This window comes from Schistocerca serialis, chromosome 1 (assembly GCF_023864345.2).
Source record: "Schistocerca serialis cubense isolate TAMUIC-IGC-003099 chromosome 1, iqSchSeri2.2, whole genome shotgun sequence".
NCBI lineage: Eukaryota > Metazoa > Arthropoda > Insecta > Orthoptera > Acrididae > Schistocerca > Schistocerca serialis.
This window is the reverse complement of record NC_064638.1, coordinates 1249126211-1249141339: the sequence shown is the minus strand read 5'-3', so window position 1 is coordinate 1249141339 and position 15129 is coordinate 1249126211. Positions and strand designations below refer to the sequence as shown.

Here is a 15129-nt window from a genome sequence, read left to right as displayed (position 1 = left end):
ACAGGGTGCACCCATCTGCAGGTGGTCGCTCATGTCGACACCAATGATGTGTGTCGCTATGGATCGGAAGAAATCCTCTCTGGCTTCCGGCGGCTATCTGATTTGGTGAAGACTGCGAGTCTCGCTAGCGGGATGAAAGCAGAGCTCACCATCTGCAGCATTGTCGACAGGACTGACTGCAGACCTTTGGTACAGAGCCGAGTGGAGGGTTTGAATCAGAGGCTGAGACGGTTCTGCGACCATGAGGGCTGCAGATTCCTCGACTTGCGCCATAGGGTGGTGGGGTTTCGGGTTTCGCTGGATAGGTCAGGAGTCCACTACACGCAACAAGCTGCTACACGGGTAGCAGGGGTTGTGTGGCGTGGGCTGGGCGGTTTTTTAGGTTAGATGGCCTTGGGCAAGTACAGAAAGGGCAACAGCCTCAACGGGTGCGGGGCAAAGTCAGGACATGCAGGGACCAAGCAGCAATCAGTATTGAAATTGTAAACTGTCGAAGCTGCGTTGGTAAAGTACCGGAACTTCAAGCGCTGATAGAAAGCACCGAAGCTGAAATCGTTATAGGTACAGAAAGCTGGCTGAAGCCAGAGATAAATTCTGCCAAAATTTTTACAAAGGTACAGACAGTGTTTAGAAAGGATAGATTGCATGCAACTGGTGGTGGAGTGTTCGTCGCTGTTAGTAGTAGTTTATCCTGTAGTGAAGTAGAAGTGGATAGTTCCTGTGAATTATTATGGGTGGAGGTTACACTCAACAACCGAGCTAGGTTAATAATTGGCTCCTTTTACCGACCTCCCGACTCAGCAGCATTAGTGGCAGAACAACTGAGAGAAAATTTGGAATACACTTCACATACATTTTCTCAGCATGTTATAATCTTAGGTGGAGATTTCAATTTACCAGATATAGACTGGGACACTCAGATGTTTAGGACGGGTGGTAGGGACAGAGCATCGAGTGACATTATACTGAGTGCACTCTCTCCCTCGCATGGGTTTAGCGCTCTTTCTGCTACCGTCTTAGTGCAGCTAGTGATCACACATTTTTCTAAACTTGTGTTCACACAATATTTCTCTCTGTGCAAATTTTAATAACCTTCATAGAAATGTCCCCAAAGATAAAGCCACAAGAAGATGACCATAAGAGAAAGAAAATTACCTTAGAAATGAAATGTAAAATCATTGAAAAACGTTTACCTGGTGTGAGCGTTGCTAATTTAGCACACATATACAGTCAGTCTACATCAGCTGTTTGCACTATCTTCAAGAACAAAGACAAAGTAGAGGGTATAGATGCTTCAAACAGAGTGACAAGAGGATCTAAAAACCGTTTCATATTCTGGATTATCTGAAAGTTGCTCCTTATATGTATAAATGAAAATCAATTGCAAGGTGACACTATTAACGAGAACATCATTTGTCAGAAGGTGAGAATGATTTTTGCCGACCTCATTAAGAGGATGCTAAGATCATCAGCGGCTGAAGAAGTGCTTGAGGGAAGCTGTCGGTGGTTAGAAAAGTTTAAGAGAACAACTGGCGGAGAACCCATGAGCAACTTCAAGATGCTCATAGATTCTGAGGGTTATCTTCTGCAACAGATTTTTAACTCTGACAAAACAGGTCTATTGTGGAATAAGATGCTGAAGCATACCTTATAACAGCAGAGGCGAATGCATTGCCTGGTCACAGTCCAATGAAAGACCGTCTTACACTGGTATTCTGTGCAAATGCAAACAGTGATTTGAAAAATAAACAACTGCTTGTTTACCATTCAGAAACTCCATGAGCCTTCCCGAAGGGTAAAGCCCAGAAGAGCAGGTTAAATGTGATGTGGAGGTCCAACAACAAAGCTTGGATGACACATGACCTTTTTTGTGATTGGATTAATGAAGTGTTTGGTCCTTTTGTGAAAAAATCTGACTGTCCTTCAAGAATTTTGCTTCATCAAGATCCAATTTCTGGCTCACACCACCACCTCGTTACTCCAGCTTATGGACCAGCAGATGATTTCCAACTTTAAGAAGCTCTGCATTAAAGCACTCTTCGAGCATTGCTTTGAGTTTACTGAAGCTACCAATCTAACTCTCTGAGAATTTTGGAAATAATCACTTCAACATTATGCCTGTGTCAAGATGATCCAAAAGCCATGGAGGGGGCTACCAAGAGAACTCTCACTTCTGATTGGAAAAAGCTTTGGCAAGAGTGCATTGTTGAATGTGACTCTGAGGCAGTTGAGTCAACTGTGGAGCCTGTAGTCAATAAGATTGTGTTTGTGGCCAAGAGCATGAGACTAGAAGTGGATAACAATAATTTTGATGGGCTTGTGGAAGATCACAGCCAAAATAAGACCACTGAAGAGCTTATGGAGCTGCAGTGTGTTTCACAGCAGGAAGGTATGAAGAGGAGTTCAGAGTAAGAGAAGGAGGAGGAGAAGGAGGCGGAGGAGGTAACAGCAAAGCAGCGGTCTTCTGCAGCAACAACAGAAATGCTGAAAGTATGGGAATCGGTTGCATCGTACATTGAAAATAATCTCCCCAATAAAGCAACGACTGTGCGCTCTACAAATTTATTTGATGATAATGCAGTGTCACATTTTTGTCAAGTGTTGAAGTGTTGGCAGAAAGAAATGACCATAGATACCTCCCTAGTAAAAGAGAATTAGTTACGTATCATGAATAATAAGTACATAATACAATTCCAGTCCCAAAGAAAGCAGGCATTGACAGATGTGAAAATTACCGAACTATCAGTTTAATAAGCCATGGCTGCAAAATACTTACGTGATTCTTTACAGATGAATGGAAAAACTGGTAGAAGCCGACCTCAGGGAAGATCAGCTTGGATTCTGTAAAAATACTGGAACACGTGAGGCAATACTGACCCAACGACTTATCTCCGAAGATAGATTAAAGAAAAGCAAACCTATGTTTCTAGCATTTGTAGACTTAGAGAAAGCTTTTGACAATGTTGACTGGAATACTCTTTTTCAAATTCTGAAGGTGGCAGGGGTAAAATACATGGAGCGAAAGGCTATTTACAATTTGTACAGAAACCAGATGGCAGTTATAAGAGCTGCGGGGCATGAATGGGAAGGAGGGGTTGGGAAGGGAGTGAGAAAGGCTTGTAGCCTATCCCCGATGTTATTCAATCCGTATATTGAGCAAGCAGTAAAGGAAACAAAAGAAAAATTTGGAGTAGGAATTAAAATCTGTGGAGAAGAAATAAAAACTTTGAGGTTCGCCGATGACATTGTAATTCTGTCAGAGATTGCAAAGGACCTGGAAGAGCAGCTGAACGGAATCAACAGTGTCTTGAAAGGAGGATATAAGATGAACATCACCAAAAGCAAAACGAGGATAATAGAATGTAGTCGAATTAAATCAGGTGATGCTGAGCGTATTAGATTAGGAAATTAGATGCTTAAAGTAGTAAATGAGTTTTGCCATTTGGGGAGCAAAATAACTGATGATGGTCGAAATAGAGAGGATATAAAATGTAGCCTGGCAATGGAAAGGAACGCGTTTCTGAAGAAGAGAAATTTGTTAACATTAAGTATAGATTTAAGTGTCAGGAAGTCATTTCTGAAAGTATTTGTATGGGGTGTGGTCATGTATGGAAGTGAAACGTGGACGATAAATAGTTTGGACAAGAAGAGAATAGAAGTTTTTGAAATATGGTGTTACAGAAGAATGCTGAAGATTAGATGGGTAGATCACATAACTAACGAGGAGGTATTGAATAGAATCAGGAAGAAGAGAAATTTGTGGCACACCTTCACTACAAGGGATCGGTGGGTAGGACATGTTCTAAGGAGGGAAGAATTTCATATTGCAGCAGTCCCCCCTCCTGCCTCTTAGATTTTGAGGTAGTGAGTGATGCAAGACTTGTCACTGAACATCACAGAATGTCACTCAGTATGCCAGTTGATTCTGGCTGTGTGTCATGTCTCTGAGATGGTCTCAGTGGTAAATGACAAGGTCTCAACCCAGCTTCCAGTTGTGTGTGCCAGGCGGTTTGTGATTACACTCTGCCTGTAACTTCTGGCCAGATTTCAAATGTTGCCATCTGTCTTTTTGTCAGATCCAGTTGAACAATCCTGTGATCTTCTTTTGGTGTAGTCCATTTGGAAGTGCCTGAGCTTATTTGTCCTAGCATACTTTTGTCCTGAGTCCATCTCATCCCCACTCATTATGCAGTCATTGCACTGCAGCCAAATATACAAGGGTCCTATCAGTATGATGCTTCCATGTCCCACTACCCAATGTTCAGAGTCTGAAAGATGGTGATAAGCTACCTGCACATCTCATCTGGGCATGCTGTGTTGCAATCTCCACCAGAAAACATCCAGTAATGTTAGACACACCAGTACGTATAAAGTACTCGCACCATTCTCTATCTGTAGGACTGGAATTTTTTAAAGCTGAAAATAACCTTGCGTGAGGGTTAATCAACATAATCCATAAGAATGAAAATACTGGGTTATCAGTTTGGTAAGTGTTCATATTGTAATACTTTAGTTTTCTGTCTGTGTATGTTGCCACAAAGTTGCATTATGGTTGGCGGATAGGTCTTTAAGTCCCATCAATGATGAGGAGATTACAGGCAGATCTCCATTCTAGGTATGAGGTGCAAGGGGAAGGAAATTGACTGTCCTCCTCAAGGGAACCATCACAGCATTGTGCTTAGTTGGTTTTTGGGAAACCACAGAAAATTAAAATATGGATGGCTGGACAGGGATTTTAACCACATTCTTCCTGAGTGTGAGCCTAGTCTCTTAAGCAAAAAGTGCACTGGGATAATTTGTTATTAAATATATGGGGGAAAGTGCTCAGTTTCAGCTCTGTAGCTAACCTGTACGGTTCTGTTCTATCCTTTACAAGACTCTGACTGAAAAATGAGGCAACACCTGCATAATTCTGCCTTCTTCAGCACCTTTAAAATTTTCTAAAAAATATTGGAATGTGAACATATTCATCCTTTTTTATGCTGAGAGAGATGGAGGCAGTGACATTGGTAAAAAGATGGAAAAAATAGTAAATAGTGGCTGTGGTATAGAAGGAGTGAAGGAGACAATGGCAGTGTGAGAGAAAGATAGGGAGACAGTGGCAGTGGAACATAGTTGACAGTGACAAGAGTAATAGGAAAAGAGTGAAGGAGACACTGGCATTTGGAGAGAAATAAAGGGAAGGAGGAAGTAGGATTGAATGAGAGCCAGTGATAATATGGGTCTGTGACACTGACAGCGAGGAAGAGATGGGTAGTGACAGTGAGAAGAGACTTACCAGTGGGAAGGAATGAACCAGATAAGTGCAGAAAGAAAGAGCAAGAGAGAGACAGTGGCAGTGAGTGGAGACAGTAGTAGTAGTAGTAGTAGTAGTAGTAGGACAGACTGTGGCTGTGAGACAGGAGATGTGACAGTTTGAGAGACATATAGAGACAATGACAATGAGTTGGGCTGAAAGAGTGAGTAAGAGTAGACAAGTGGGAGTGGATGAGTGTGAGCGACTTACAGCAATAGACTAGTGGGTGTGAGAAAGTTACCATTGGGGGAGCTTGTGGGAGTGAAAGTGAATTGCATATTAAAAAGAGTGTGAATATCCTTCCATGTCAAAATTTTTGGGCGAATTTTTAAAGATGGTGAGGGAGATGGAATGAGGCAGCTGTTACACAACTTTTCAGTCAGAGACTGTTATACAGGAACATATTCACTTTTTTCTCTCTGATAGGAACATTTCTCTACTCGTTCCTAGTCCACATTCTTTTTTTTTTATTTTACAGGTGTTTCAATAGTAAAAATAGTGATGGATGCAAATGTAATTCTAACACCAAAAAAATTCCAAATTAATTAATTACATACAAAAAAACGGAATATTTTCGAAATAAATTTTGACTAATAATCAAGTATAAAATTATATAAATAATCTAAATTCAAATTTTTTACTTCAATACATGTATGTACTGTGGTTAGAAGTTACAAAAAATTATACATGTAAAACAAAATTACACATGAAGCTTTATTAGATTGCAATTTGAATTAAATAACTGTTTCATTTTCTTTACTAAATAGCAACAGTGTAACACCAACATTACAATGTGAAGGAATTTGTAAATGAATGTGTTGGTTAAACATTAATAAAACCAATGTATTCAATGTACAGAATACAGAAGGGCACACTCAGGTCAGTCTCAGAGGCTCTCAGTTTTCACAGGCCATTGGGTGAAATTACTTTTATGTCAGAATAAAGTCTAAAAGTAGGTATAAGAAAGGAACCACATCATTGCTAGCTGGAAGCTGGGACTAGAGAACTTGTGGTTTGGAGCCAATTCTCTACAGCAGTGGCCAATAGTTATTCACATGGTTTCCTCTAGCTACATATTAGCTAACCCCAATGGGTACCTAGTGGGAAGACTAGCAGCAGACCACATTCCACAGGAACAAACAACCTTCGGTGAAGTGACGATCTTGCTTGCTATGTAGACCACAATGAACCGTACTTGAATGTTACCATATAACATTAAAATAAAAAATTCAAAATAAATATCAGACTGACTGTGTGAGTTGCACAAGTTATCACATTTATGAATGTTACTGTTGTCAGCTATGACTGACTGTTGATAACTAACTTCATAAAAGAGCATCTTTTATCTGAAACAAATACTAACAAAGAGATAGAGGGGCTGGCCAGTACTTACCTCAGCTCAGTACAGCCGATAGATACACAAAAAACAGAACCAAAAATTTACATTCCTAGCTTTCGGAACTTTGTTCCTTCATCAGGGAGGAGAGAGGGGGAAAAAAAAGGGAAGAAGGGAAAGTGGATTCAGTTACTCACAACCCAGGTTATGAAGCAACAGGGAAAGGAAAACAGGGAGGGTAGCAAGGATGGAGGCATGGTTGTCAGAGGGAAGCCAAAGATATTCTACTGTAAGTACTGTGCCAGCTTCAAACCAAAGAGGATGCATACAGAAGTAAAGAGGTGTATAGTATAAAGACAAACACAACTATGGAGGATGAAAAGATGCGTGAATGGCTAAAGAGGAAAGGGAAAGAAGAGAAGACTGAAAACTAAGTGAGAGTGAGGTTGTTTAACGTAGGTTCAGTCCAGGGGGATGGCGGGATGAAAGGATGTGTTGGGAGTGCAAGTTCCCATCTCCGCAGTTCCGAGGTACTGGTGTTGGGTGGGAGAAGACAAATGGCACATACGGTGTAGCAGGTTCCTAGGTCCCTAGAATTATGCTGGGGGGCATGCTCTGCTACTGGGTATTGGACATCTCCTAGGCGGACAGTTCGTCTGTGTCCGTTCATGCGCTCAGCCAGTTTAGTTGTTGTCATACCGATGTAAAAGGCTGTGCAGTGCAGGCATGTCAGCTGATAAATGACATGTGTAGTTTCACATGTGGCCCTGCCTTGAATTGTGTATGTTTTACCAGTAGAGGGGCTGGAGTAGGTGGTTGTGGGGGGATGCATGGGGCAGGTTTTGCAGCGGGGTCGGTTACAGGGGTAGAAACCGCTGGGTAGAGAAGGTAGTCAGGGAATATTGTAGGGTTTGACAAGGATGTTACGGAGGTTAGGGGGGGTGACGAAAGGCAACTCTGGGTGTTGTGGGGAGAATTTTGTCAAGGGATGATCTCATTTCAGGGGTTGACTTGAGAAAGTCATATTCCTGGCAGAGTAATTTGTTGATGTATTCGAGGCCAGGATAATATTGGGTGACAAGGGGGATGCTTCTGTGTGGTCTGGGGGCAGGAACATTGTTGTTGGCCGGGGAGGAATGTATTGCTCGGGAGATCTGTTTGTGGACATGGTCTGCAGGATAGTTGCGGGAGAGGAAAACACTGGTCAGGTTATTGGTGTAATTGTTGAGGGATTCATCACTGGAGCAGATACGTTTGCCATGAATACCTAGGCTGTAGGGAAGGGAGCATTTGATGTGGAATGGATGGCAGCTATCAAAGTGCAGGTGCTGTTGTTTGTTTGCGGGTTTGATATGGACAGAGGTGTGGATGTGAGCTTCAACAAGATGAAGGTCAACATTCAGGAAGCTGGCTTGGGGTTTGGAGAAGGACCAGGTGAAATTCAGATTCGAAAAGGAGTTGAGGTTATGGAGGAAATTAAGGAGTGTTTCTTCACCATGAGTCCAGACCACAAAGATGTCATCTATGAACCCATACCAGGCCAGGGGAAGCAGCTGTTGGGTCTTCAGGAAAGCCTCCTCCATGCGGCCCATGAAGAGGTTGGCATAGGACGGAGCCATCCTGGTTCCCATGGCCGTTCCCCTGATTTGTTTGTAGGTCTGGCCTTCAAAAGTGAAGTAATTATGGGTGAGGCTGAAGTTGGTAAGTGTGATAAGGAATGAGGTTCTTGGAAGATCTTCGGGTGGGTGTTGGGAGAGGTAGTGCTCAAGGGCAGAGAGACCATGGGTATGTGGGATGTTTGTGTAAAGGGATGTAGCATCTATGGTGAAAAGAAAGGTTTCAGGTGGGAGAGGAGTGGGAATGGATTTGAGGCGTTCTAGGAAATGGTTTGTGTCTTTGATGTAGGATGGAAGTCTGTGGGTGATAGGTTGGAGGTGTTTGTCTACCAGAGCTGAGATACGTTGTGTTGGGGCTTTGAAGCCTGCTACAATGGGACGACCAGGATGGTTCTCTATGTGGATTTTGGGTAATAGGTAGAAAGTAGGGGTACGTGGCTCAGGTGGAGTGAGTAGGTCTATGGAAGCCGTTGTCAGGCCTTGTAAGGGACCTTGGATTTTTAGGATTTTGTGCAGCTCAGTCTGGATGGAGGAAATGGGATCCTGGGTAACAGCTTTGTAGGTTGAAGTGTCGGAGAGTTGACGCAGTCCTTCTGCCACATACTCCACACGGTCAAGTACCACAGTTGTGGAGCCTTTATGACAATAGAGCAGTCTGTTTTCAGCTCCTTAATGGCACAGGATTCAGCTGGGGTGATGTTGGGGGTTGTCGAGATGTTCTTCAAGAAGGACTGGGAGGCAACACTGGATGTGAGGAATTCCTGCAAGGGATGGTTTTGGGGGAGGGGAGGAGGATCCCTTTGAGAAGGCAGTCGGAACTGTTCTAGACAGGGTTCAACACTGGGTCTAGTATTTTGGGACTGTGTTTGCATAGTGAAGTGATATTTCCAGTTGAGGTTACGGGTGAATGAGAGGAGATCTGGAACCAGGTCAGTGCAGTTGAATTTAGGCGTGGGGGTAAAGGTTAAGCCTTTTGATAGAACAGATGTCTCTGGAGGAGAGAGGGATCTGGATGAGAGGTTTAGAACTGAATTGGGACTGGTGATATGTGGCATTTGACTGTGGTTATAGTTGAGATTTGGTCTGTGTGGGGTATGTGCTGGGATGGGGAGATTGAGTAGGGTGGCTAGGCTAGGTTTGTTGGCTATGAGGGGGGTTTGTTGAAGGTTCTGTTGTGGTTGGTGTTTGTGAGGGATAGGGAGAGGGACCCCACTTCTTAGGTGTTGCACTAGCACTGTGGATAGTTTTTTCAGGTGGTGTGTGGCATGGAAATCAAGTTTACAGCTGGCTTCTAGGACGATGTTCCTGAGTGTGTTCTCCAAGCAAGGGTTTGAGAGGTGGAGAACTTTCAAGAGAGATAGGAGCTGTTGGGAGTGATGGTTACACGAAGTAGTGTAGAGATTCAGGACAAGTTGGGTAAGGGCTAAGGATTGAAGGTTCTGGAAGTCCAGGAGAGACTGGTGGAAGGAGGAATTGCACCCAGAGACGGGAACTTTTAAGGTAAGTCTTTTAGGGGTATTTCCAAAGGTTAAGCAGGACCGGAGGAAAAGTATGTGGGATTGCAGTTTGGCTACGGTGAATGCATGTTTCCGGAATGAATGTAAATAATGTGGTATAGGATTAGGGTACATAGTGGGTAACTGGTGGGTAGGGAAATTAAATAACTAAAGTTAAAATAGTAATCATAAGAAGGAATAAAACACGGAGGGAATGATGAGAAAGAAAGAAAGAAATTGTATTGGTAATGTTCAATACTAAAGGAAGACCACTAAATAAGAAAAATACGGAAAAAGTTGACCAGACCAAGCAAGTGTGTCCAGATCAGGAGAAAAGGACACACGTTGCTCAAAAACAGAGATAGCGAGTGGCGAAATAAGATCGTGCATGCCGTTGCTGCAAAAAATTTCGCGGGTGCCGCAGAAATGTCCCAAAAAAAATTTCCAGTGGCAAAGAAAGATAGCCATTGGCACAAAAATAACGCCAGCAACACGAAATCGACGGAAATGGATGATACTGGTAGGTGTGGAAGAGATTGTTGGCAGTGATTGTTGGCTGGAAAACAGCGAATAACGAACGTTAAAACTATGTTATGTTAAATAAATAAATCAATAATTAAATAAAGAGAAGTGGACTATAAACGAACAAGATAATAGGAGGAAAATGAAACTAGCACAGTTGGTGACGAAAATATTTATTTATGTACATATAAAACACTGAAGAAGAGAAAGTGTTTAGATGACAGATGTAAGTGAGAGCTAACAAAAGGGACAAAACAATGATGGATGTGGACCATATAGGTGATCTAAATGATTAATGGAAAATCTCATATAAAGATGTGAAACAAATACTAACAAAGAGACAGAGGGGCTGGCCAGTACTTACCTCAGCTCAGTACAAAGAGAACCATCCTGGCCGTCCCATTGTAGCAGGCTTCAAAGCCCCAACACAACGTATCTCAGCTCTGGTAGACAAACACCTCCAACCTATCACCCACAGACTCCCATCCTACATCAAAGACACAAACCACTTCCTAGAACGCCTCAAATCCATTCCTACTCCTATCCCACCTGAAACCTTTCTTGTCACCATAGATGCTACATCCCTTTACACAAACATCCCACATACCCATGGTCTCTCTGCCCTTGAGCACTACCTCTCCCATCACCCACCCGAAGATCTTCCAAAAACCTTGTTCCTTATCACACTTACCAACTTCATCCTCACCCATAATTACTTCACTTTTGAAGGCCAGACCTACAAACAAATCAGGGGAATGGCCATGGGAACCAGGATGGCTCCGTTCTATGCCAACCCCTTCATGGGCCGCATGGAGGAGGCTTTCCTGAAGACCCAACAGCTGCTTCCCCTGGCCTGGTATAGGTTCATAGATGACATCTTTGTGGTCTGGACTCATGGTGAAGAAACACTCCTTAATTTCCTCCATAACCTCAACTCCTTTTCGAATCTGAATTTCACCTGGTCCTTCTCCAAACCCCAAGCCAGCTTCCTGAATGTTGACCTTCATCTTGTTGAAGCTCACATCCACACCTCTGTCCATATCAAACCCGCAAACAAACAACAGTACCTTCACTTTGATAGCTGCCATCCATTCCACATCAAATGCTCCCTTCCCTACAGTCTAGGTATTCGTGGCAAACGTATCTGCTACAGTGACGAATCCCTCAACACTTACACCAACAACCTGACCAGTGCTTTCCTCCCCCACAACTATCGTGCAGACTTTGTCCACAAACATATCTCCTGAGCAATATATTCCTCCCCGGCCAACAACAATGTTCCTGCCCCCAGACCACACAGAAGCATCCCCCTTGTCACCCAATATTATCCTGGCCTCGAATACATCAACAAATTACTCTGCCAGGGATATGACTTTCTCAAATCAACCCCTGAAATGAGATCATTCCTTGACAAAATTCTCCCCTCAACACCCAGAGTTGCCTTTCGTCGCCCCCCTAGCCTCCGTAACATCCTTGTCAAATCCTACAACATTCCCAGACTACCTTCTCTGCCCAGCGGTTCCTACCCCTATAACCGACCCCGCTGCAAAAACCTGCTCCATGCATCCCCCCACAACCACCTACTCCAGCCCCGCTACTGGTAAAACATACACAATTCAAGGCAGGGCCACATGTGAAACTACACATGTCATTTATCAGCTGACATGCCTGCACTGCACAGCCTTTTACATCGGTATGACAACAACTAAACTGGCTGACCACATGAACGGACACAGACGAACTGTCCGCCTAGGAGATGTCCAATACCCAGTCGCAGAGCATGCCCTCCAGCATAATTCTAGGGACCTAGGAACCTGCTACACCGTATGTGCCATTTGGCTTCTCCCACCCAACACCAGTCCCTCGGAACTGCGGAGATGGGAACTTGCACTCCCAACACATCCTTTCATCCCGCCATCCCCCTGGACTGAACCTACGTTAAACAACCTCACTCTCACTTAGTTTTCAGTCTTCTCTTCTTTCCCTTTCCTCTTTAGCCATTCACGCATCTTTTCATCCTCCATAGTTGTGTTTGTCTTTATACTATACACCTCTTTACTTCTGTATGCATCCTCTTTGGTTTGAAGCTGGCACAGTACTTACAGTAGAATATCTTTGGCTTCCCTCTGACAACCATGCCTCCATCCTTGCTACCCTCCCTGTTTTCCTTTCCCTGTTGCTTCATAACCTGGGTTGTGAGTAACTGAATCCACTTTGCCTTCTTCTCTTGTTTTTCCCCTCTCTCCTCCCTGATGAAGGAACAAAGTTCCGAAAGCTAGGAATGTAAATGTTTGGTTCTGTTTTTTGCGTATCTATCGGCTGTACTGAGCTGAGGTAAGTACTGGCCAGCCCCTCTGTCTCTTTTTTAGTATTTGTTTCACATCTTTATATGAGATTTTCCATTAATCATTTACACCTTTTATCTGAGGTTGTTGTTGGTATTCCCAATTATTTAAGGAGCTGTCGATAAGAGTTCTGGAGTGAACACTGCATTATCCTTATTACACCCTTTTGTGCAACTAACAGTTTTTCCCCACAGTGATGAGTTACATCATAAAATGATACTACAAGACATTAATGAATGAAAATAGGAAACTTTTTTACATTTTCATTTCTAAAATCTGAAATTATGTGTAATGCAAAATTCGTGGAGCTTCGGTGTTTAAGATGATCTGTAATATGTGATTTCCAGTTCAGGTGCTTGTTAATATAAACACCTAAGAATTTAAAATACTCCATTTAAGTCATTGAAATATCCTCATACATTACTCCTAATTGTGTGGTCAGACCTTGTGCAGTACTGAATTCCATGTATTGTGTTCTATCTAAATTTGTTGACAGTCCATTTGCAGAGAATCAATTACTAATTTTCAAGAAAATATTATTTATATTCAAAAGTGTTGAAGTTACTCCTAAGACTTACTATAATACCTACATCATCAACGAAGGGAATGATTTTTGCTTGGTTCTTACATAAAAAAATTTTCCCCAGTAGTGTCAAGGAGGAGGTAACTAATGACTGATCAGTAATTATTAATATCTGTATTACAACACTCTTGTAAAGGATCCTGACAATAGCATATTTCAGTGAGTCTGAAAATATTCCCTGTGATTTTGTTGTGTTGCATATGTGACTGAATACACTGTATAAATGTGAAGAACAGCATTTTGATGCTGTACTTGAGATATTGTCAGCTCTTTGAGAGTTTTTTGGCAGAGCCTGTAGTAATTTTTATTTGACTGTATGTAAGCAGCATTGCTTCTTCCATATATTCTATTCCTTTATCCTTGCCAATTTTATGAGCTATTTCAAAGAAGTGATTATTAAATACTTCTGCTATCTGACTGCTATCATTTAGTATGCTGTTTTCTTTATTAACAAATGGGTGCTACCAAGTTGTATGTCCATTCAAACCTATTTAAATCTGCCATTTGCTAGAGCACGATTGCCATTCTTCTTCCACAAAGAAAGCAGTTCTCAGTGCAAAATACAGGGTCTTCAGTTGAAATTTCAGAACCCGGGGTTATGCCCCTTTACCTCTCAGGAATGGGCAGTAATACTGGATTTCACAAAATAAATGTCCAACAAAAGAAGCTTTGGAGTATACTTTGTCTATTTGTACGATTTTGTCTAAATGTTCCTATACTTATTTGTGTGTTATATTATGGGACCAGTTTCAGCAGATACTGCATGTCTCAAACATTGGACTGTAAAACAGAAAAAAGGTCTTTTGTGTGCTGTCTACATAACTGGATCCTAATGCTATCTGAGATTCATTGGTGTGCCACTAAAATTTGTTTCACTGCTTTTAATATCAAAGAATAAAGTTTCAAATAAAAATAGTTCTCAACTCAGTGACTCTTGTTCACAAAATAAAATGTGTTGTTTCTACAGTGATAAGATATTTAGTTAAACATAACTTAAATATTTTCAATTCATGTAATATTTAATGTATATTATTCCTAATTAGGTCTTAATGTTATTGCAGGAAGACCCATGTGAAGTGGAGGACATTGCTAGCAGCAACCCAACAATAGTTACATCACTCATTCTGGAGCTCAATAAATTTAGGTCAAGACTAGTCCCACAAACAAACTGTCCTGTTGATATATCATCTGATCCTGCTCAATTCAACAACACCTGGCACCCTTGGCTTGATTAGGCTACTAAGAAGTTGGTTTTGGTTGACAGACAATAGAAAAGCCACAACCAAGTGAGATAAACGTGTGTCAGAGTTACATTGTTTCGTACAGTAGATCTATGAAGATCATTTGGTACAGCATCTTCTGCCAGAAAATTTAATATCTGACAGTTTTTTGTGAGATTATCAGTGACATTAACTCATCAGTCACATTTGATAAATCATAGAAAAGAACCTTTAGGGATGTGGAAATATGCATTATTAATTCATAGACACACTCACTGCAGGCTACTTATGGAAATTATACTAATAACCAATTGCAACTAATGCTAATCTGCTCCTGTTTATAATGATGGGAATTATGTCCAGATTACTATTAGTAAAAAAAATAGCTACTTTATAAAGAGCCAGTGCTTTCCCTCTTACACTGCTCATTTCTGTTCTTATCTAATACTTCCAACTGCGCACTTGGGTAACTTTACACAGAACACTGTCAGCTGTCTATACATTAGTAAAACTTTGTATAATGTGAACATTAATGTTAACAGTAATTTACTTCCCAAATCCAAATCTTTTGATAAAATGTCAGAGTTGCTAAAATGTATTTTTAATTTAGTTTTAAAGATTTGGGAATGTGTAATCTCCTGATGTCTGCCAGCAAACTGTTAAAAGACTTTTGCGCTAAAATATTAAATTACGTTCTTAACTCTAGCCAACTGGA

At 41.7% G+C, this 15129-nt stretch overlaps 1 protein-coding gene across 1 annotated transcript in view; it reads left to right on the top strand.

Moving 5' to 3' along the window:
- The window catches only part of LOC126419334 (arylsulfatase B-like), a 138747-nt gene extending 123806 nt beyond the window's left edge, over positions 1-14941 (top strand). The window contains exon 9 of the mRNA XM_050086519.1: positions 14256-14941. Coding sequence (XP_049942476.1) covers positions 14256-14429 — 174 coding nt within the window. The 3' untranslated portion in view covers positions 14430-14941. The remainder of the gene's footprint in view (positions 1-14255) is intronic.
- Positions 14942-15129: the final 188 nt, after the last annotated feature.